Source organism: Mauremys reevesii, linkage group 4, assembly GCF_016161935.1.
Source record: "Mauremys reevesii isolate NIE-2019 linkage group 4, ASM1616193v1, whole genome shotgun sequence".
NCBI lineage: Eukaryota > Metazoa > Chordata > Testudines > Geoemydidae > Mauremys > Mauremys reevesii.
Window position 1 is genome coordinate 17,878,608 of NC_052626.1, and position 23,061 is coordinate 17,901,668.

The following is a 23,061-nucleotide window of genomic DNA, read 5'->3' on the forward strand; positions in this document are numbered from 1 at the left end:
TGGCATTCTAAAAAAAGCACATTCCAGAGAACAATCATTAAAAACACTAACATACTTCCATGGGAAATTCCCAAACATGGACATGCACAGTGGCATCTTGAGAATTTGTTCACACACCAATTCCTCAGAGATGATCTGTGGCAATTCCCTGATTACATTGAAAAGAAATGAACTGCAGTAATATGGACTATCTTTAATGAAATCAGACAAGCTATGCAACAGAGATTGTGGAACTGTGAAGAGAGTGCAGTGGGCTTTTGGTGCATATCACACAACTCTCATAAGCAAAATGGAGAGAAACTGGGGATCCTGGGGCAAGGGCTGTATACTCAAGCATCGCACAACCGAGCATGAGTTATAAACAGTAAGAAAGCAAGAGACACTGGGTTAAATACATACAGCATCCAAAATGTTCAGTTACGGTGGATTATATATCCACAATTCTGCCCTCTATTGTTCATTTTTTTAAATATCCTTTCAGAACTTTGGAAATGCTTTTAGTGCATTATGCTGGGAGTGGTGGTGGAAGATTCACTAAAAATCAATGGTAACAAATGAGACATTCCTACTATGGTGTACATCCAATATTTAGGGACTTATACCCTGTGAAATACTGTCTCATGAGAAACTGGCTTATACTCATCAACAGTTCTATCATATCCGCAAGTATTGGCCCATGTCATTCTTAATACCTTACACACATCATAACAATACTGAAGGAGACTTAAATGTTTTTCACATATCATTAGACTTTTTTTTTTTAAAGAAACACAAACCTAAATTTTCAAAAGTTACTAGTGATTCACCGTGCCCCGCTGGAGATACCTTAAACTGGCCTGATTTTCACAGGGTGGGTGCTCAGCACTTCTGAATACTAGACCCTTTAAAAGACATCTCAGGTTGGGCATCCAGTAACCGAGGAACTCAAAATCACAAGTCACTTTTGAAAATGCAAGCCATGTAAACTCACAGTAGTGCACAAGCCTGCCTTTCAGGGAACTGTACAATCCATACACTATACAACACAGGGGCCACTAAAATCCTCACTAAATGTGCACTTGGAAACTTGAAAAACATCCTGGGTTAACTCCAAGCCAATCCTGTACTGGTAGAAGACAAAATATCAGGATTAAAACACAAAAAATGCAGTTTAATGGCCCCATTTTTATCTTCTAAAAGGGCACAGCTAATTTTAAATTTTTAATCGATTGTGGTAATAAAAGACATTAAAAAATCAATTTGCTTAGGGCTCCGAACTGTTGTGCCAAGTATGAGTCCAGAGTGAATATTTATGGTCATTTTTATAAACCCCTGAAAACAGCAGCATAGACTGAAAACACTGACATTGAATTACAGTGAGGTACTTCTAGCTGGGGCAATCTGAATAGTATTTTGTATTCGAAAATATTTTTTTCCTCTACCAGACTCCAGGTTAGTCCCCACTGACCAAGCTTTAAAAACATCATAGAAGTTGCTACTACTCTTCTTACTGTGCCTGGGGGACCAAAAACAAGCTGAGCCCCTGAATTCTTCCCTTCTTAGAAAAGGAATGGATACGCAGCAATGGAAAACCAGGGCACTGGATTAGTGGTGTACTATGTGTTATATACACACCCTTAGTATAAGCCAGACAGGTCATGTGCAACAAACTGCTTTGCTTATTCACACGAGTGCTCTACCCGAGTCCAGTGACCATTTATCAAACAGCCTTCTATTGAACCTAGTACAATTACAGTAGTTTGCTTATCAAACAGTGTCTGCTCCCCCAACTCTGCACCCTCACATATGCACATTTAATATTGTCATCGTTAGCCTTCCCGCACCATCAGGGGCACAAGGCAGAAGTCTAATGGAGCCAATCATCCCTATTCTGGGCTTGTTTTTCTAGATCTTCTATATTCAGATGCAATGACAACACTTCAGGCATTATTGTGCGATGGAGTGTACCTCTAGGTAGACCTCCCCATCTCTTGCCCTCGGGTTGCCAAAGAAATGCTCATTTGGGTAGCCTATTATCAGACATCCTTAAAAGTCAGTCCCATCTCTTCTTCCAAACTCGTTGCATTGTTGTAGAAAATTGTGCCCATTTTAGGACCTCTTCATTACTTCTTCTATACATCCAGCTTACTTGGAATATTCTGCACGGACTCCTGCACTGAAAGCAGTTCAATTTGTGTTGAATGGACTTCTTATTTTCCCAAAGCTCTGTTCCATATAGGACGACACTTAGGACATTTAATATAAAGCTGTTTCATAAATGCCCACTGATTAACATTATGTGGCATCCCTCTCTCATGATCTTTGACCATCTCTTATTTGTCTTCCCTGCATTAATCTACAATAATCGTTTTAGCCTGGATTTAGCATATAAAGTCACTTCAATGCCTCTGTCTCTGTAGGCACATCGCTATTGATTTTAATCCAATGTCGTACAGATTTTATGCACTTTTATCAATTCCCATATCAGTGCATATTTAGTGCCATTAATAACACGGTACAAGGATGTGAGCTCAGCATCTCAAGCCATTCATCATTAAAGGCTTGATCTAACTCTCAGTGAAGTCATTAGAAAATCCCATTGATTTATCCTATTTCCCACTATTGTTAACATCAGTGTGGCTCCACCAGTGTTAGTTATGTTAGGCACCCTAATACAAATGGTCCACCAGCTTCTGAGCCATTCTGTACCATCTAACTGTGTCTGAAGCAAATCTAATCAACATGACTCTTAAAATGGTGTCAGCCATTGCTGGCCACACACACTGGGACTAACAGAGCTGGATGAAAGGCGGGAACATGAAAGATGAGGATTAGGGCTGTTGATTAATTTCAGTTAATTTACGCAATTAACTCAAAAAAATTAAACGTGATTAAAAAAATTAATCACGCTTAATCACACTGTTAAACACAGAATAGCAATTGAAATGTATAAAATATTTTTGCATGTTTTTCTACATTTTCAAATATATTGATTTCGATTACAACACAGAATACAAAGTGTACAGTGCTCACTTTGTATTAATTTTTATTACAAATATTTCCACTGTAAAAATGATAAACAAAAGAAAGTATTTTTCACTTTACCTCATACAAGTACTGTAGTGTAATCTCTTTGTTGTGAAAGTGTAACAAAAAAAAATTGATGTTACATAACTGCACTCAAAAACAAAACAATGTAAAACTTAAGAGCATACAAACTTTAGAGCAAACAAGTCCACTCAGTCCAAGCTTGTTTACATTTACGGGAAATAATGCTGCCTGCTTCTTATTTACAATGTCACCTGAACACGAGAACAGGCGTTTGCATGGCACTTTTGTAGCCAATGGTGCAAGGTATTTATGTGCCAGACATGCTAAACATTCATATACCCCTTCATGCTTTGGCCACCATTCCAAAGGACATGCTTCCATGCTGATGATGTGTGTTAAAAAAATAATGTGTTAATTACATTTGTGACTGAACTCCTTGGGGTGAGAATTGTATGTCTTCTGTTCCATTTTTCCCACATTCTGCCATATATTTCATGTTATAGCAGTCTTGGATGATTACTCAGCACATGTTCATTTTAAGAACACTTTCACAGCATATTTGATAAAATGCAAAGAAGGTACCAATGTGAGATTTCTAAAAATAGCTACAGCACTCGACCCAAGATTTAAGAATCTGAAGTGCCATCCAAAATCTGAGAGGGACCAGGTGTGGAGCGTGCTTTCAGAAGTCTTAAAAGAGCAACACTCCAATGTGGAAACTACAGAACCCGAACCACCAAAAAAGAAAATCAACCTTCTGCTGCTGGCATCTGACTCAGATGATGAAAATAAACATGCGTCGGTCCACTCTGCTTTGAATCATTATCGAGCAGAACCTGTCATCAGCATGGACACGTGTCCCCTGGAAAGGTGGTTGAACCATGAAGGGACACATGAATCTTTAGCACATCTGGCACATAAATATCTTGGGACACCGGCTACAACAGTGCCATGCAAACGCCTGTTCTCACTTTCAGGTGACATTGTAAACAAAAAGCGGGCAGCATTATCTCCTGCAAATTGTAACCAAACTTGTTTGTCTGAGTGATTGGTTGAACAAGAAGTAGGACTGAGTGGACTTGTAGACTCTAAAGTTTCACTTCGTTTTATTTCTGAATGCAGTTATTTTTTGTACATAATTCTACATTTGTAAGTTCAACTTTCATGATAAAGAGATTGCACTACAGTACTTGTATAAGGTGAACTGATAAATACTATTTCTTTTGTTTTTTACAATGCAAGTATTTGTAATAAATATATAAAGTGAGCACTGTACACTTTGTATTCTGTGTTGTAATTGAAATCAACATATTTGAAAATGTAGAAAACATCTAAAATATGTAAATAAATAGTATTCTATTATTGTTTAACAGCGCAATTAACTGCACGATTAATCGTGATTAATTTTTTTTATCGCTTGACAGCCCTAGTGGGAATATATCCAAAACTCAAGACTTGGTATTATTTGGGAATTAAACTATCTAGACATCTATGGAAAAGTAATATAGCAAATCATAAAATGTCTAGTAAGATCTTAGAATGTACTGGGGACAACTTCTGGTTTCAGAAGTCTAAGGAAGTAACCAGGGAGACGGACATTTTAGCCCTGATTTTGACCAACAGGGAGGAAGTGGTTGCAAATGTGAAGAATGACGGCAATCTAGGTCAAAGATTGATAGATTTAATGATTCTAAGGAAAGGAAGCAGTAAGAGCTTCAAAATAAGGACAACAGACATCAAAAAAAGCAGACTAACACACTCAAAGAATTGGTAGGTAAGGTCCCATGGGAAGAAAATCTAAAGGAAACAGGTTAAAAGAGCTGGCAGTTTCTCAAAGAGACAATATTAAAAGCACAACAGCAAACTATCTGCAGCAAAGGCGATTTAGGTTAGACATCAAGAAAAACTTTCTAACTATAAAGATAATTAAGCCCTAGAAAAGGCTTTCAAGGGATGTTGTGGAATCCCCATCATTGGGTTTTTTAATAACAGGTTAGATAAAACACCTGTCAGGGATGGTCTAGGTTTACTCAGCTCTGCATTAGCACAGGGGGTTGGACTAGGTGACCCCTTGAGGTCCCTTCCACCCCTACATTTTTATGATTCTCTGTTTTGCAAAAAAAAAAAAAAAAGTGACCTCTTTTTTCCATTGGGAAATGTTTCAGCCTGTCCTGCTTGCACTGTTGCTGACGGTGGTGGAGATTAAATGGCATTAGCAATAGTGGGATGTTTTGGAAAAGATTTTTAGTGTAGACAAGGCTCCAGAGTTCAATACTCCAATCGCTTCTTATGGCCCTCCTGGGCCCCTAACACCTTCTAACTGAACTCACAGCACAGTTCCAAAACCATGACTAAAAACCTTGGGTTTAAAGAAGACGCCTGCTAAGCACAATTGTTTAGACACTTTGCTTCTAGGTCAGCGGTCCTCAAACTTTTCCGGGTCGTGCCCTCCCTTATCCCTATCTGTACCAGCCCTGCCTTCCCCCCGGAGACGGGGCTGGGCGCAGGGCCCTGGCTCCTGGGGAGTTGGGGGAGACACGGACAGGGGTAAGCATGCTGAGGCTGGGGCCATAGCTGGGGCCAGGAAGGGAGCCAAGGCCAGGAGCCAAGGCTGGGAGTGGGGCCGGGGCCAGGTGCGGAGCTGCGGCTGGGCCACGGTCGTGAGCCAAGGATGGGGGCGGAGCCATGGCCATAGCTAGGGGCGGGACCAGAACAGAGCTGAGAGCACAGCAGGGCTGGATGGTGCTCCCTGCCCGCAGACCCTGCTGTGCCCCCTCTGAATGTCCCTCTGTGCCTCCTGAGAGGGGTGTACCCCACAGTTTGGGGACATAAGAACATAAGAATGGCCCTACTGGGTCAGAACAAAGGTTCATCAAGCCCAGTATCCTGTCTTCTGACAGTGGCCAGTGCCAGGTTCCCCAGAGGGAATGAACAGAACAAGTAATCATCAAGTGATCCATCCCGTCGCCCATTCCCAGCTTCTGGCAAACAGAGGCTAGGGACACCATTCCTGCCCATCCTGGCTAATAGCCATTGATGGACTTATCCTCCATGAATTTATCTAGTTCTTTTTTGAACCGTGTTATGGTCCTGGCCTTCACAACATCCTCTGGCAAGGAGTTCCCCAGGTTTTGTGTTGTGTGAAGAAATACTTCCTTTTATTTGTTTTAAACCTGCTGTCTATTAATTTCATTTGGCGACCCCTAGTTCTTGTGTTATGAGAAATAGTAAACAACACTTCCTTATCTACTTTCTCTACACCAGTCATGATTTTATAGACCTCAATCATATTTCCCCTTAGCTGTCTCTTTTCCAACCCAAAAAGTCCCAGTCTTATTAATCTCTCCTCATACGCAAGCCGTTCCATACCCCTAATCATTTTTGTTGCCCTTTTCTGAACCTTTTCCAATTCCAATATATCTTTTTTGAGATGGGGCGACCACATCTGCACACAGTATTCAAGATGTGGGCGTACCATGGATTTATATAGAGGCAACATGATATTTTCTGTCCTATTATCTATCCCTTTCTTAATTATTCCCAGCATTCTGTTCGCTTTTTTGACTGCCGCTGCACATTCAGTGGATGGTTTCAGAGAACTATCCACAATGACCGCAAGATCTCTTTCTTGGGTGGTAACAGCTAATTTAGACCCCATCATTTTATATGTATAGTTGGGATTATGCTTTCCAATGTGCATTACTTTGCATTTATCAACATTAAATTTCATCTGCCATTTTGTTGCCCAGTCACCCAGTTTTAGAGATCCTTTTGTAGCTCTTTGCAGTCTGCCTGGGTCTTAACTATCTTTAGTAATTTTGTATCATCTGCAAATTTTGCCATCTCACTCTTTACCCCTTTTTCCAGATCATTTATGAATATGTTGAATGGGACTGGTCCCAGAACAGACCCCTGGGGGACACCACTATTTACCTCTCTCCATTCTGAAAACTGACTATTTATACCTACCCTTTGTTTCCTATCTTTTAACCAGTTACCAGTCCATGAAAGCACCTTCCCTCTTATCCCATGGCAGCTTACTTTGCTTCAGAGCCTTTGGTGAGTGACCTTGACACAGGCTTTCTGAAAATCTAAGTACACTATATCCACTGGATCCCCTTGGTCCACATGCTTGTTGACCCCCCTCAAAGAATTCTAGTAGATTGGTGAGGCATGATTTCCCTTTACTAAAACCATGTTGACTCTTCCTCAACAAATTATGTTCATCTATATGTCTGACAATATTGTTCTTTATTATAGTTTCAACCAGTGTGCCCGGTACTGAAGTCAGGCTTACACGCCTGTAATTGCTGGGATCACCTCCAGAGCCCTTTTTAAAAATTGGTGTCACATTAGCTATCCTCCAGTCATCTGGTACACAAGCTGATTTAAATGATAGGTTACAGACTACAGTTAGTAGTTCTGCAATTTCACATTTGAGTTCCTTCAAAACTCTTGGGTGAATATCATCTGGTCCTGGTGACTTATTGCTGTTTAATTTATCAATTTGTTCCAAAACCTCCTCTAATGATACCTCAATCTGGGACAGTTCCTCAGATTTGTCACCTAAAAGGAATGGTTCAGGTTTGGGAATCTCACTCACATCCTCAGCCATGAAGACCGATGCAAAGAATTCATTTAGTTTCTCCGCAATGGCCTTATTGTCCTTGAGTACTCCTTTAGCACTTCGATTGTCCAGTGGCCCCACTGGTTGTTTAGCAGGCTTCCTGCTTCTGATGTACTTAAAAAAAAATTGCTATTACTTTTTGAGTCTTGGGCTAACTTTTCCTCAAATTCTTTTTTGGCCTTCCTAGTTGTATTTTTACACTTCATTTGCCAGTGTTTATGCTCCTTTCTATTTTCCTCACTAGGATTTAACTTCCACTTTTTAAAGGATGCCTTTTTGCCTCTCACTGCCTCTTTTACTTTGTTGTTTAGCCACGGTGGCTCTTTTTTGGATCTCTTACTACGTTTTTTAATTTGGGGTATACATTTAAGTTGAGCCTCTATTATGGTGTTTTTAAAAAGTTTTCACGCAGCTTTCAGAGATTTCACTTTTGGCACTGTACCCTTTCATTGCTGTTTAACTAACCTCGTCAGTTTTGCATAGTTCCCCTTTCTGAAATTAAATCCTATACAGTGTTGGGCCGCCATAGGAATATTAAATTTAATTATATTATGGTCACTATTACTAAGCGGTCCAGCTATATTCGCCTCTTGGACCAGATCCTGTGCTCCACTTAGGACTAAATCAAGAATTGCCTCTCCTCTTGTGGGTTCCAGGATTAGCTGCTCCAAGAAGCAGTCATTTAAAGTGCCAATAAACTTTATCTCTGCATCCCGTCCTGAGGTGACAGGTGCCCAGTCAATATGGAGATAACTGAAATCACCCATTATTAATTATTAATTATTATTATTATTAAGTTTTTTATTTTAATAGCCTCTCTAATCTCCCTGAGCATTTCACAGTCACTATCACCATCCTGGTCAGGTGGTCGGTAATATATCCCTACCACTATGTTCTTATTAGAGCATGGAACAGTTTGATTCATTTATGATTTTTACTCCATTTGATCCTATGCTTTTTTTCCATGTATAATGCCACTCCCCACCAGCACGACCTGTTCTATCCTTCCGATATATTCTGTACCCTGGTATTATTGTATTCCATTGATTATCCTCATTCCACCAAATTTCTGTGATGCCTATTATATCAATATCCTCATTTAATACAAGGCTCTCTAATTCACCCATTTTATTATTTAGACTTCTAGCATTTGTATATAAGCACTTTAAAAACTTGTCTCCTTTTAGCTGTCTGCCATTACACGATGTAATTGAATGGGACTCTTTTTTATTTGACTGTTTCTGATAAGACCCTGCCTGCATTTTATCATTTTCCATCCTCTTGTCCTCACTAGGACACAGAGATTCTCTATTAATAGATCCTCCCCTAAGGGATGTCCGAACCATGTGCTCCTCCGCACCTGCCGGCTTTCCTCCAGCCCTTAGTTTAATGACCTTTTTAATGTTAAGTGCCAAGCAATCTGGTTCCATTTTGGTTTATATGGAGCCCATCCTTCCTGTATAGGCTCCCCCTAAAGTTTCCACAGTTCCTAACAAATCTAAACCCTTCCTCCCTACACCATTGTCTCATCCACACATTGACACACTGCAGTTCTGCCTGTCTAACTGGCCCTGTGCGTGGAACTGGGAGCATCTCAGAGAATGCTACCATGGAGGTCTTGGACTTCAATTTCTTACCTAGCAGCCTAAATTTGGCCTCCAGGACTTCTCTCCTATCCTTCCCTATGTCACTGGTACCTACATTTACCACGACCACCGGCTTACCCGCAGCACTACACATAAGTCTATCTAGATGTTTTGAGAGATCCGCAACCTTCACACCAGGCAAGCAAGTCACCATGCGGTTCTCCCGGTCATCGCAAACCCAGCTATCTACGTTTCTAATGATCGAATCCCCCATTACTAATACAAAGTCCGTTCACAGTCTCTGAGGGCCAGGAGCTCTTGGCACCAAATGCACACTTACACCACCTGCCCAGAGGGTAAGATAATCATACATGCTGCATTGGGTGCAACAAACTGGGTAGCCCCCACTCTGTTGCTGGACTTCTGCCTGCATTCTCCTTTTAGTCCTGCAGCTGGTTCCTTTGTTGTTGTTTTGTTTATCTCAAGGGGGTGTTTTTGGCTTTTACGTTCAAAGAGACTCCCCGGTAAACTCCCTTGCAAAAATCCCCTGTTCGCTAGCTCCTCTGGTCACTTAGGAGCGGGCTTTTTAAAGCCCTGGTCTCCCTGAGTAGCCCCACCTCCTGGTTAAGGGTTGATGGGTGCTAAAAGGCTTAGGGATCACAGCCTCGTTAAGAAAGTTCTCAGCCTTACCTAGCAGATCGCTAGGCTCAGCACACACACAGTCAGGACACGGTCCCCCAAACAAACAGAGCACACGGTATATTTCAGTCAAGCAGCAAGCACACCACAAACAGAGATAGACACACGCTACAGGCAACAAACTTACCCCAAGGGTCCCGTAATTGCTCCTCCTTCACCTGGAGAACTCCCTCGCAAAAATCCCCTGTTCGCTAGCTCCTCTGGTCACTTGGTCGCAGGCTTTTTAAAGCCCTGGTCTCCCTAAGTAGCCCCGAGTAACCCCGCCCCCTGGTTAAGGGTTGATGGGGGCTAAAAGGCTTAGGGATCACAGCCTTGTTAAGAAGCTCTCAGCCTCGCCTAGCAGGCCGTTAGGCTCAGCACACACACAGTCAGCACACGTCCCCCAAACAAACATTCCACTCCCATGTCCCTCCTATTGCACCTAGATAGGAAGCAGTCTTCTACAGCAGGGAACTTCTCTTTCTTGCATGTGTACAACGTGCCACACTCCCAATGGCACTACATAAAAAGAAATAAGTAGGTTTCTCTGTGATTTCTGTTAACAAGCATTAAAAGAAAGTCATTGGAAGCTGGGAAGTAAAGGGTAAATTTGTTATCTAGTTGCTCAAAACAGCAGTTTTGCAGGTGTGGTACTTGGATTCAAGGAAAGCAATAAAAGAATGTTTATCATCTCACTGCCTGAAGGTATTGTGAAGCAACTGTACTTTGCACAATAGAAACACAAGCCCAGTCTAAGTTGGAAAATACCATTTTCTGAGAGGGGAGCAGGTGTACCTGGTTTACCCGCAAGTGGAAAGCAGGATAAAAACTGTATTATCGGTATTATTTCAGGAACTCTCTAAAAACTCCATTCTGAGGCTCCAGGAATAAAAACAATGGAGCCTTTAGATCCTAACCTAACTCAAATAATACACAAGGATCATTAACTTTTCCCATATCTTTGGATCTATTATATAATATGCATAAAATCATATCACTGTACAGCATGTAAACTATGGGAAACTGATTTCCCCATGAAGACTATGATTCTCCTAATCCAGGGAGACTCCCTGAGCAGGAGGTATCAATTCCACGGGGAGCTGACTATTTTACCCTCACCACAGAGCTCTACTGCTTGCTGAAGACTCTAAATAAAATGACTTATTCCCAACCCTCCGGCTGAGCAAGCCTGCTACCATTTGGCAAGGGAAGACTCCTCCCTTTGAACCAAGCTGAGGAAAGTCCTGGCCCCACCTCGGTCTAAGCTGGCCAGAGAAGGGGCCACCATGACAAACAAAAGCTGTGTGCACCACAGAGACAGTGTTCCTTCGTTCGCATTCCCCGCCCCTCCTGGTAGTAACTGGAGACTGGCGCTGCTGCCCTCCCCTTGCCACGGATGGGTAGATGAACACTTGCTTCAGTTTTGTGGCCCAGATTTTTGCCGCGACAACAATCTTACCTCTTCCCTTGCTGATATGGTAGAAGCAGGGGTGTTGGGTACGGAGCTGAGGGAGGTGCTTGGTCCGGTTCCTGACGAACTCTGGGAATCCCCATCGCCTGCAACATCATGAATCTCTCGAGCAAGGATGGCTACATCTTTCACCAAGGTTTGGCTTAATCTAGGGCACACAGCACAGCACAAGGCAGATCCATTAGACCTCACTGCATCTGACAACAAACCTCACACTGATCCTTAAAAGGCTGTGAAAAGTGCCTTGAACGCAACAGCAGGTAGAGCCCTGCCTGGGACTATTCTTTAATCCCACTCCCGCTATTATGGCAGCGGGCATGGTGGGACCCCAGTCCTGCTGCAGGGCTCTACACTAATCCCGGGCAGGTCTCTAATGGCAGGTGTCACTGTCCCATGGCTACAAAGGAGTCTTTACTGGGCCAGATGCACTAAAACTGTATGAATTACACCTCTGCAGAGGCTGTAGAAGCCCTGGGGGATTCAGCCTGAGGGAGAGCAGCCACTCCTGCTTTGGGTATCCCAGGGAACTCTGCCATCAAGAACTGCTAAGAAACGGTGCTGATTTAATCCACACCCCTGCACATCACATTCCGTCCTCACACTGGACTCCTATGCCTCTAAACTCTGAGAAAAGGACGTTTGCAATCGCTTTACATCAGCACAACCACCTCTTCTGCTGCACTATCCACCACCAGGGACCTGGGCGATGGTTTTCACTGGCAGAAGCTCACATAAACCTGGGTTGAATCTGGTCCATTTTCTTTAGAGTGGAGCCAGAGGGGTTTCAAAAATTGTGATGTTTTACTCAAAGGCTGATTCTACTGGCTCTACCATAACATCAGGAAATGTTATATTATATAGGCAACCCAAAAACAAATCTGTTTGTTTTTAAAATAAAAACTTTCTTTAGACCTCAAATTTTACAATTTCTTTTCCTTAAAAACCACACATAAAAAATGACATTTACAAAACCTAACATGAAAATAAATATTTTCATGGATGCTTTTCAGATGTTAATGATTTTTTTTTAATTTTGACATTCCCTTGTTGCATAGGAAACTCGGTCTCCCAGATACTGTGGTAATGAGAATCCAAAGAACCTAAGTAGATAAACAATATTGTTCTTAGGTATGAAAACCACAAAAGTGAAACTGACCGGTTCAGTTTCACTGTACAACTCAAGTGAGATGCAAAAATGAAAAGGCTTGAAAAGTAAGCACCCAGATTGAAATACTTTAAAGGGATCTAATACCTAAGCCCCTTTAAGGAATCAAGTTAAAACCAAAAAAATCAGGTACCCAAACTAACTAATCACTTTTTAAAAATCTTGGTCTAGTTTTTTAAAAAGGCTGATGTGATTTCTTTAAAGCTGTCTCCCAGACAGCTAGTGTTGCTTTGACGTATTTCTTTTACTGGAGTAATCAAGTAATTTATTAAACCATGAGATCACCAAAATATTTTGAAGTGATTTCCTCTGAAACAAGATGTACAGTTGAACTAATGAAATAATATTTAGATCTGCATGTCTCACGCACCATCTACACTTGTCTGTTTCAGATACAGTTGTCACAGCCTGCATCAATTATGTGATTATCCTCTTTGTAAACAAGTGGAATTTTCTCCTTTAACTCTCACTTACTATTCTAAACCACGCCCAGTTAATTCAGGAGCAGGAGCAGAAGCGGAAAATCAGAGCAGCAATTATGAACCAGACTACTTGACCGAGTTCTGCAGAGTGCTCACAGTGCAATGCTAGACAAATCTGATGTAACCATTTATTTATAGCTTTTGCAATCGAAAGTGCTCTCTCTTTTAGGGAATCCTCCTATGAAGCAAAGTCGATAATTGTTTCTACTTTGATTGGATGATTTAACCTTTAAATTGGAACATTTGTAAAAGAAAAAACCTTTAGAAAATCCATACTGTGGACAATGTGGAAAGACTGACTGACTGTAGATAAGAGTTGGCTTCTTAAACTGAAAGTATGTAAAGAATGGCAGGCACTACAGAATTCCTATAATCAAGAAAACTAGTATTTCTTTACTATCCAACTGTGCTGTTTTACACACGCCACCACTTTAAAAACCGATGCACTTCCACAATGCCAACAGCCAGATGCTTCCAAACAGCCAGAATAACCCATTATATAACAGACATTCTGGCTAGAGAACCTACTCCACATGAGCTCATCAGTGGCTTCAAAGCCTGTTTAAATTTGGAAAGGCAAGGACTATCCTTTAGTGGTTAGAGCACAGGCCTGAGAGTGAGGATTCCTAGGTTCTATTCCACATGTGCCATGGGCTGTGTGAATGTGGGGCAAATCACAGCCTCCCTGTACCTCGGCAGGCCTTCAAAGGAAGGGGACAATCCCACCCGCCTACCTTACTTGTGCCGTGAGGCTTAATCAATCACTTCAAACCAGATTTTTTAATTTTCAGGTGTGAAGGGGGGAAAATATTAGCAGGGCAAAAGTCAGATGAGTAGCTGCTGGCAGAGAGGTCAGGTTGGTAGCTGGAGATGGGAGAGAAGGTAAAGTGCCAGAGGGACAGGGAGCTAGCCGGACAGCTTTGCAGTTGGAAAGTAGGTAGCAGGGTGAGTGCCTGGTCCTGGAAACAGGCAATGTACAGCCCATCAGGGGAGGAGTAGTAGAGCTGCCAGGCAGTTGCTGGAAAATGTCCAGATGGTGGGAGCTGCTAAGATACCATGGCAAGGGCAGGTGCTCTCAAGATGCTGGTGAGAGAGCAAAGGGTGCTGGGCTCCGGGAGAGCTGTAAACCTTTGTGAAGGGCAGCAGTTCTCAAACTTTAGCAATCTGAGGACCCCCATTTTGATTTAAAAATTTTCAGGGACCCCCCAAGCCACCCTGCTCAGCAAGGCCGTCCCTAAGGGGGTGCGGGCCCAGGGACAAATCAGCATAGGCGTGGGAACTAGGGATGCGGGGGGTGTTGCATCACACCCAGGGTCCTGGCTGCCAGCCCTGTGCGCCCAGAGTCCCAGCTGCCAGCCCCGCACCTGGGGCTTTTCTCCTGGCCTCAGCTGGGGGAGGGGGTGCACAGGGGCGAGGGGGCTGGCTTTCAGCACCCCCACTATTAAAAATGTTCCAGTGCCACTGCAAATCAGCGCCCACCAGTTTGAGGCCCCAGCTCTGCATCGGTGGCTGGGCCGGCAGGATGGATCCAGCCTGGTGCTGGGCCGCCTGCTGCTGCTGGCAGTTGCTGGCGGCTACCGTGGGGCTATTGTTGGATATAGTGCCATGGCGGCTCAGGGCTCCGGCTGGGGGCCTCGCTGCACCGGGTCTTCCGGGACCGACCGTGCCAGCCAATCGCACTAGCCCACAGGGCCCCCCAAAGTGCGAGGAGTGGTTGCCCCATTCGCCCTACCCAAGGGATGGCTCTGCCACTCAGCCCCAGGCCCAGCCTCCACTCCACTCCTTCCCCCAATGCCCCGCCCCACCTCTTCCTGCCCCCGTAGGAGGGGGTGTGGGCTCTGGGCTGGGGATTGGGGTGCGAGAGGGGCGCAGGCTCCAGCTGGGCGGCACTTATCTCAGGCGGCTCCCGAAAGCAACTGGTAATTCCTCTGGCAGCAGCTCCTAGGTGAGGAGGCCAGGGGGTCTCCGTGCGCTGCCCCAGTCTGCAGGCACCACCCCCGCAGCTCCCATTGGCCTCAGTTTCCAGCCAATGGGAGCAGCAGAGTTGGCGTTCAGGGCAGGGGCAACGCGCGGAGACCCCTTCTCCCTTCAAGGGCCACAGGGATGTGCCGGCTGCTTCCAGGAGCGGTGCAGAGCTAGAGCAGGCAGGGAGCCTGCCTTAGCCCTTAGTGCCTAAAATCTCCCGGTTCAGCGTTAGTAGCCTCCAGGAGATAGAACCTGATTCTGGAAGACTCCTGGTTAAACTGAGAGGATTGGCAACCCTATCTGATCAGCGGGGCCAGTGGCTCTGGAGATCATTCCGTCCCCTCCCCTGAGCGTGCCCCGTCCCCACTCTGCTCCATCCAAACCAGCACCTCCAGCATGCCGGGGAACAGCCCTGAGAGGGAGGGGGAAGAGTTGATCACTGGGGCCCGCAGACCCCTTGGAGTACCCTCAGGGAACTCCAGGGGTCCACAAACCCCCGTTTGAGAAATGCTGGGGTAGGGGGGTTCATACTATGACACAGTGCAGAACGTATCTTAGTAAGGGAATTTCCCAGTGGCTTCGTTAACCTTACAGTTTCAATTGCACTGCCACCCCTGCTTCCATTAACACTTCACCCCCACCTCTGAAGTGCAAAGATGTGACAACCCAAAAGCAACTACAGCAACTGGTAACAGGGAAGGAGAAGAGTATTTATGTATTTGTTGCCCTCTAACTATAATAGGTAACTGTCTATTAATAAAAGGGAATCACGCTGCCGGCTCCCACTCTTCCCTGTCAAACTTACAATTTAAACAGACAGGTCAGAGAACAGGTGGAAGAAATGAGGTGGTATTATCCTCATTTTACAGATGGGGAATTGAGGCACAGCAAGATTAAGTAACTTGGTCAAGGTCACACAAAAAGTCTGTGGCAGAGCTGAATTCAGATCTCCTGGGTTTCAGTCCAGTGCCTTAACTACAGTGGCACCCTTTCCTTCCCTCTGCTCCATCATTCCTCAAATCACTCCTTCAAATGCCCACTGCCTTTTACACATGAAGTCTTGTTAAAGACAAATGTGCCTCTGCACAGATACAATTCATCACAGCACATCTGTCAGTGCAGCTGTCACCACTCCCGTATTTTCCTCCCTGACCCCATATGGCCCAATCATTTAAACCAACAGTAACATAAAATAAACTCGCAGGCTGGGTCACAGAGAAGTTTTATGACCTAGTTATAAACCCCTATGAGCCGGGGAGTTACAGGAGTGTAAATGGGACTGCTAAAGTAAACAGGAGGGTACAGACAAGCATGTATTTTAGGTTTGCTGCTAAAGCAGGAACAGAAGCAGCCAAAACACAATGGGCCCTCACTGAAGGCAATAGAAAATGGGAGCTGCATCAGACCCTAAAACCAGAACTGTGTTTAACTGGGGGGAAGGGGGGGGGGAAGAGAATGAACGGATAAAGCAAGAGGAGTGATCAAATTTCAGCTGATGGAGTAAACATACAACCAGCTCATGTCATTATATGACGCAAGGACCCTCCAAGTGAGGAGGAAAGGGCTAACACTTGGCAGCATGACAGGCTGTACTGTGTCACTCCACAGCTCACAGGTGCCCCTAGAGGGTATACTTTATTCTCTAACTACATTCTCTTACAATGCTGGATTCTCTCTCCCCAGGCTCCCTCCTTCCAGCTTGGTTTGAACTCTGAGGTAACGCAGGAGATCGGTTTTCCCAGTATGGCTTGGCACCGTGACTCCAGCTCACCTGGCTATCTCGGCTATCTCGGCTGTTTGTGCGCTGAAGTTGAAGGGGTCAGGCTCATCGTAGTCTTCGTCATCATCCGTTTCTCTCCCGCTGTGCTTCTGCCGGCTCAGCCCAGAACTGTGCGGCCGAGGCGTCTGCGTGGCTGTTGAAGTATGGGAGCGTTTGTGTTTAGGGGAGCTGTGATTTGAGCCATACTCCTCCTCTGAAGTAGAAGTGTAATCTGAACCCTGCTGTCTCCGTCTTGAAGCTTATAAAAAATGAATTGGTTTCAGATGAAGAAGAAGCGGAAGAGATTTCAGACTAACTACAGCGGGCAAAACAAGGAGCAGTACAAACTAGCCCACAAACACAAAGAAAGGCCTGGAGAGTTTCTGTGCATCTTGTCAGTTAAGGGAAACTTTGGTAGAGCTCATTTAAAAACCGCTCACTATTTTAATGGATCTGCCACCAGCTATATGAATTTGAAGTTATAAATTCCAGTGGAAAAGCCTATTGACTGTTATCAACTAAACATACTCAGTTATTATTGTCAGACTTGATTTTCCATACACAGAAGCCCCATCTATAAGTAATACACAAGTTAGATTCCTAGAAGTTCCCAGGGCCCAATTTTCAAGTGTGCCGAGCATCTTAAAGGTGAGCTGGAAGTAAAAAAATAAAAATAAAAAAAAGGGGGGGGGATTAAATGAAGCATAGATTTTCATGATCCATTTTATTTGTGAAAATCTGCACTCTCTTTTAACAGGATTTCAAATGCCTCAGGAAAGTATTCAAATGAGTATTCAGGGCTTGCTCCAACGTCTCCTAAAGTCAATGAGCGTCTTCTCCTTCAATTTCCCTGGGCTCTGAAGCAGGTCCTTAAGCACTTAGATACTCATTTTTAGGCACCTATGTCTCGACATTAGGCCAACTCAGTGCCTACATTTGAAACTTGGGCTCCCAATATTTGTTTGTTTAATATCCCATTACATTACTTAATAATTAATGGTTTCACCTCTTATGTTCTGCCATGATAATCTACAGAAGACAGAATTAGCCACTTTATTTAAAACTAAAGTATGACCTGAATACACTTAAAAGCTTCACTGTGTCACCAAGGTTATCACAATACTAAACCACAACAATCAACTAAAGCCAATGACAGAAGTACTGGACATAGGTGGTATCAGACAAATGAAAATATTGCATTTGGCATATGAAATGTGGAGAGCAACGATCTATAGACATGCAGTTACCCCTTAACTATGAACAGAACACTCCTAGACACATTACTAGCTCAGTTACCACTTTCTAAGAGCCTTGGCTCATGACAAAGTTATCAGAAAAATGAATCTGTTCATAATTCAGCTGAGAAGGTGTTTATACACCTATCTCATAGAGCTGGAAGGGACCCTGAGTCCAGCCCCCTGCCTTCACTAGCAGGACCAAGTACTGATTTTTGCCCCAGATCCCTAAGTGGCCCCCTCAAGGATTGAACTCACAACCCTGGGTTTAGCAAGCCAATGTTCAAACCACTGAGCTATCCCTCCCCATAAAAAAACCCTAAAAAGCCATCCAACTTTCAGAATCAAGAGGTTATTCTTGCATTCAGTGGACATTTCAAAATTAAGGGCTTGATCCACCACTCACCTCGGCTATTGTAAATCAGAATTAAGTCCACTGAAGCCAATGACATCACGCTGCATAAATCCAGCATAAGTGAGACAAATCTGGCCCCGAGCTTTCAAAACATTCTGACAATATCCTGACATCTCAGTACAATTGCTTAAGATAGCCTGTCAACATCCTGGCATCTCATGTCCCATGGACATGTATTCATTCTGTTTCTCTATTGGTAGGATTACGTTTTCACTGGTATGGATGGAGGTAATGGCTCTTAGGTAACTATTTTAAGAAATCCTTGAGTAAGGCAGCCAGATCTACCTCACTGCTCTCTCTCAGTCCTCACATCACCCAGAATCTCTGGTTCCAGTGTCAAAGCACATCATTTTCAAATAGTTACCGTATCATGTTCAAAAACACCTTGATACCACAGTGAAACATTTTAGCTTATTCAAGTTTATTTTTTGCTCTTATAAGGGGGTACTAGCTGTTTGTTCATTAGTACAGGAACACATATCAAACACTATCTACAGTACGACAAAGCATATTAAAGTACCCCAGTCTATGTAGAACTTGTGCAAGGTCCAGAATTCTATCAAGGAATTAGAAGATTAGTATTTTAATAGCAAATGATTTAACAGAAAGAATTATAATTCTCTGCTGTAATTCTACACAAGGAACATTGTTAGTGTGTTGTAACAAAGTACTGGAAGCCCAAAACCAATTCATTTAGAACAAGAACCGGGGATGAATTTGTTTTAACATTCAAAGTCTGTGGTCCAGTGCAGGGGAAGAACCTAGCTGGAAAACTCTGAAATGTAAGGCCAGAAGGGACCTCGAGAGGTCATCTGGTCCAACCCCCTGCGCTTTGAATTTGTCAATATTCGAACACAAGAGAATGTAAATAGGAGCCCGTCTCAGAAAACACAAGGGAAATATTGTACATATTCACTTAGCTTGTTCATACTCTATGCTGATTTCTTTGCATATCAGTGTGTAAAAAAACCCCCAACAAAATAAAAGGAGATTAGATCATTTGAAAAGTCAAAATTAAAACAACAGCAGCAGTGAATAACAATTCCAACATGCAATAGGAAGCACAGTGATGACACCGGGGTAAGTCGACCTAAGCTACGTTGACTCCAGCTACGTTATTCAAGTTGACTTAGATGGATTTACTCTGGTAGTGAAGACAAGCCCTAAAGGCCTTTGATGCAAGTTACAAAAAACAGATGGGCTGAAACTAGTCACTGTCCCAACAGCCCCAGTGAAACTCAGCAAGCCACAGAATTCCTCACCCTCTTCATTCGCCATCTTCTCTAAAAGCCCAAGTGAATTGATATGACTTGCTGTATGGGTGACACACAGTCAACCTGTGGAACTCCTTGCCAGAGGATGTTGTGAAGGCCACGACCATAACTGGGTTCAAAAAAGAACTAGATACATTCATGGAAGATAGGTCCATCAGTGGCTATTAGCCAGGATGGGCAAGAATGGGGTCCCTAGCCTCTCTTTGCCAGAAGCTGGGAATGAGCGACAGGGAATGGATCACTTGATGATTACCTGTTGTGTTCATTCCCTGGCATTGGCCACTGTCGGAAGACAGGATACTGGGCTAGATGGACCTTTGGTCTGACCCAGTAGGGCGATTCTTACGTTCTTATGCCCCGAAGGCCAAGGAACCAGGGTATCAGACCAAATGATGTTCAGAACCATCTCTGATTACTGTGCAGTATCTATTAATTTAAGTACAGTTTAAACATAACTGTTAATGTTCAAGACACGGTTCACAAATAGCCAATGGCTCTGCACAGGTAGGCAGCCAAATAATCTGCACCATATTCCTCAGTGAGAGATTTAAGTATGTAGCTACTGTAACTATGGCACATTTTGGAGGCTGCATGCCAGACAATAAAAAGACGCAGAGGCCATCTCCCCCCATGGGCTATCAGAGTTCAATGCCAATTGTCCAGTCATCCAATGTTTTGAATTTGCTGCAAGCAGCAGAGCTGCTTCCAAATTATTTGTTCACTTGCTTATTTCTCGTTTTGCCCTCTCTGATGCCTTCAAATTTACTACTCTGACCTCAAACCATCATTGACACAGTTATAAATTCTCTGTTGGGCCAACGCACACGTTTTCTGGCTCTTCAAAACCAAAGACAAGCAGCGAATTTCCATGTGACACTGGAAAGTCAAGAAGTTCTATCTTTGTGAATGGGGCCAAGATCTTCACATGAGTAGTGATTTTGGGTGCCCAATTCGAGACACTCTGACTTTTAGAAAGTGCTCAATACTCACCTTCTGAAAGTCAGCCCCTATTAAAGCATCTCAGGTTGGGCACGCAATAACTGAGGCACTCAAAAATCACTAATCAGTTATGAAATCCTTCTGATTGATCAGACAATCTCAGTTGGGTATATGTGCTATTTCTATACCTTGACGTGTCAAGTTGTGTTGTTCATGAATTGTGCCAACATGCTTATTTGTGCACACTCCTCTCTTTGTCCCTCTTCCTCGTTCCCTTCCCTCTCTTCCTCCTCATGGCACACCCACGGCCGTGCTTTTGTTGTTCCTAGGAGAACTACACCTGGAGCCCACATAGAGAGTCTATTATAAAAGAGCGGGACTAGGGAGATACAAAACGTAAGCACTTACTGGAGGTGGATGAATACCTGACACTGCTAGAACGAGTTCTACTGAAAGGTTGCTTTGTAGTAGCAGCAGCTGCAGTTTTTCTAGCTGCAGTTCTAGCGTCTGACACAGGTGGCTTCCGATTTGCATAATACGACTCCACACTGCGCCCTGAAAACCCAGTTCTTGGCTGCGTCGTTTCAGAGTCGCTTGGCACTGTAAACGAACCTGCCCGTTTCCTTGGCATGGCAAGGATGTCAAGCCTGGACAGCTTTTTAGACTCCGCGGATTGTTTAGAAGCCGCAGTTGTGGCTTCGAGGTTGGAGGTTGTTTTCTCGGTGTCGGCACATTCATTATCTGAGGCATCTCCCAACCGGGCGCGACGGAGTTTTGAGGCCCTCGTGGGCCTGGGGGTCGATAAACTGTTGGACCTGGTGAGAACTTGCTGGATCTTTTGCACGTTTGCAGTCACTTTGCCGCGCTCCTCTTTCACAGCCTGAGTAAAAGGTTTCCTTCTGGGGACGGATTTTGACACAGAATGCTCGTGATCAGAGGAGGCCGTTTCACTTACCGGGAAGTAAGGAAGAGTAGAGCTTCTTTCGTCATCTGTAAAATCCAGTGACCCACGAGCCCCAGCACTTCGCTTGATTTGGAAACGTTTGGCGGTTTCTCCTCTGTTTCCCGCCTCGAGCGGAAGCATCCTGCGTTTTTCTGACAGCCTTTCGCGAGCACTGGGCTGGCTGCACTGGTCCTGGATAGAGGGCGTGGAGGAGGATTTCTCTTTCTGCAAGCTGCTTGTAACTTGGCATTTCGGTGTGCTGCTTGGGACGTTTTTACCGCTAACCAAGCTGACCGTGCTTGCTGTGTCCACATCAGAGTCCCCAGATAAGGAGTCTTCTAGCTGCCCGGGAATAGTTCCTGAAAGGTCCAGCTGGTGGTTTTGACAGAGTATTTTGGCTTCCAGTGCTGCCAAAGCCGTTTCAGTGTCTTTAAGGATAAGATGAGTGTCTTGATTATAGTCCATACGGCTTGATCGTGCAACATCTAAATCTTTAAGCAGAGGGTGACTTGAAATATGAGGAAGTTTATTCTGAGGAACAACGCTGCTTGATTTGTCTTTGGTAAAACTTTCCTGCCTAATGAAGGAGGATATTTCTTTTGTGGCTACGTATTCTTGCTCCTGAGCAAGATTCTGATGAAGGGAAATTACCATTTTCCCCGACGCGCTAACGTAAGTGCTGTTAACGTCTTTGACCACTGGCTTTCCAGAAGCAGCTGCACTGGGTGACTTGACAGGAAACTCTTGATCCTTGCATTCTTTGTCTGCTCGAGAATGAGACGCACTTAGAGAAAGCTTGGAGGGAATCCCAGCCTCATTAGTTTCATCACCAATGTAGAAGGAAGTAGATACTGGCTCACTTACAGCTGTGATACTTGAAACCCCTGGCGCTGCTGCCTGTCGGACCTCAGGTTTTAAATCTTCCCCCCTTCGTCGTTCTTGCTCAGGCATTTTAGTGTTTTCTTTGCATTTCTTTCCTTTTTCCAAACCAAAGCCGTCGTCGGACTTGCTGGCATCACTCAGGCTATCAGGATCCAAGTCCTCTTGGATGAACAATCGGGTGCTGGGATCAGCATAGGTTTCTTTACCCTGTTCCTTTACAATGTTTCTCTTGGATACTTCAGGATACGAGTCTTGACAAATTAAAACTGTGGGTGTTGGGCTGTCAGATTTATCACTCGGTGGGAGCTGGGGAAGAAGCCTTCTTGTTCTTGAAGGCACAATGGTCTCTGGTTCTCCTGGTTTATGAGCTGTGCCACTTTCTAAGAAAGAGTAAAAGACACCCATTAAATGCTGTTTACATGGTGTACTAGAACACTGCATTTATTCACCAGGGGCTTGAGCCTGCAAGGCGCAGATCCAGAAAGGCAATTAAGTACAACCTTAATTTTAAGCACCGACATCAATAGGTCCCATACATATGCTTAAAGCTAAGCATTTGCTTAAGTCCCAGGCTGGATCAGGGCCAGAGTGCTCATCACCTTGCAGAATC

General features: G+C 44.0%; 1 protein-coding gene across 4 annotated transcripts in view; it reads right to left on the bottom strand.

The window, feature by feature from the left end:
* The window catches only part of CEP170B (centrosomal protein 170B), a 143,911-nt gene that overhangs the window by 9,568 nt on the left and 111,282 nt on the right, over positions 1–23,061 (bottom strand). For all 4 annotated transcript variants that reach the window (XM_039536697.1, XM_039536698.1, XM_039536695.1 and 1 more), the window contains exons 12-14: positions 21,035–22,831; positions 16,776–17,022; positions 11,381–11,540 (exon numbers count right to left, since the gene is read on the bottom strand). In XM_039536697.1, the coding sequence (XP_039392631.1) occupies positions 11,381–11,540; positions 16,776–17,022; positions 21,035–22,831 (2,204 nt within the window). The remainder of the gene's footprint in view (positions 1–11,380; positions 11,541–16,775; positions 17,023–21,034; positions 22,832–23,061) is intronic.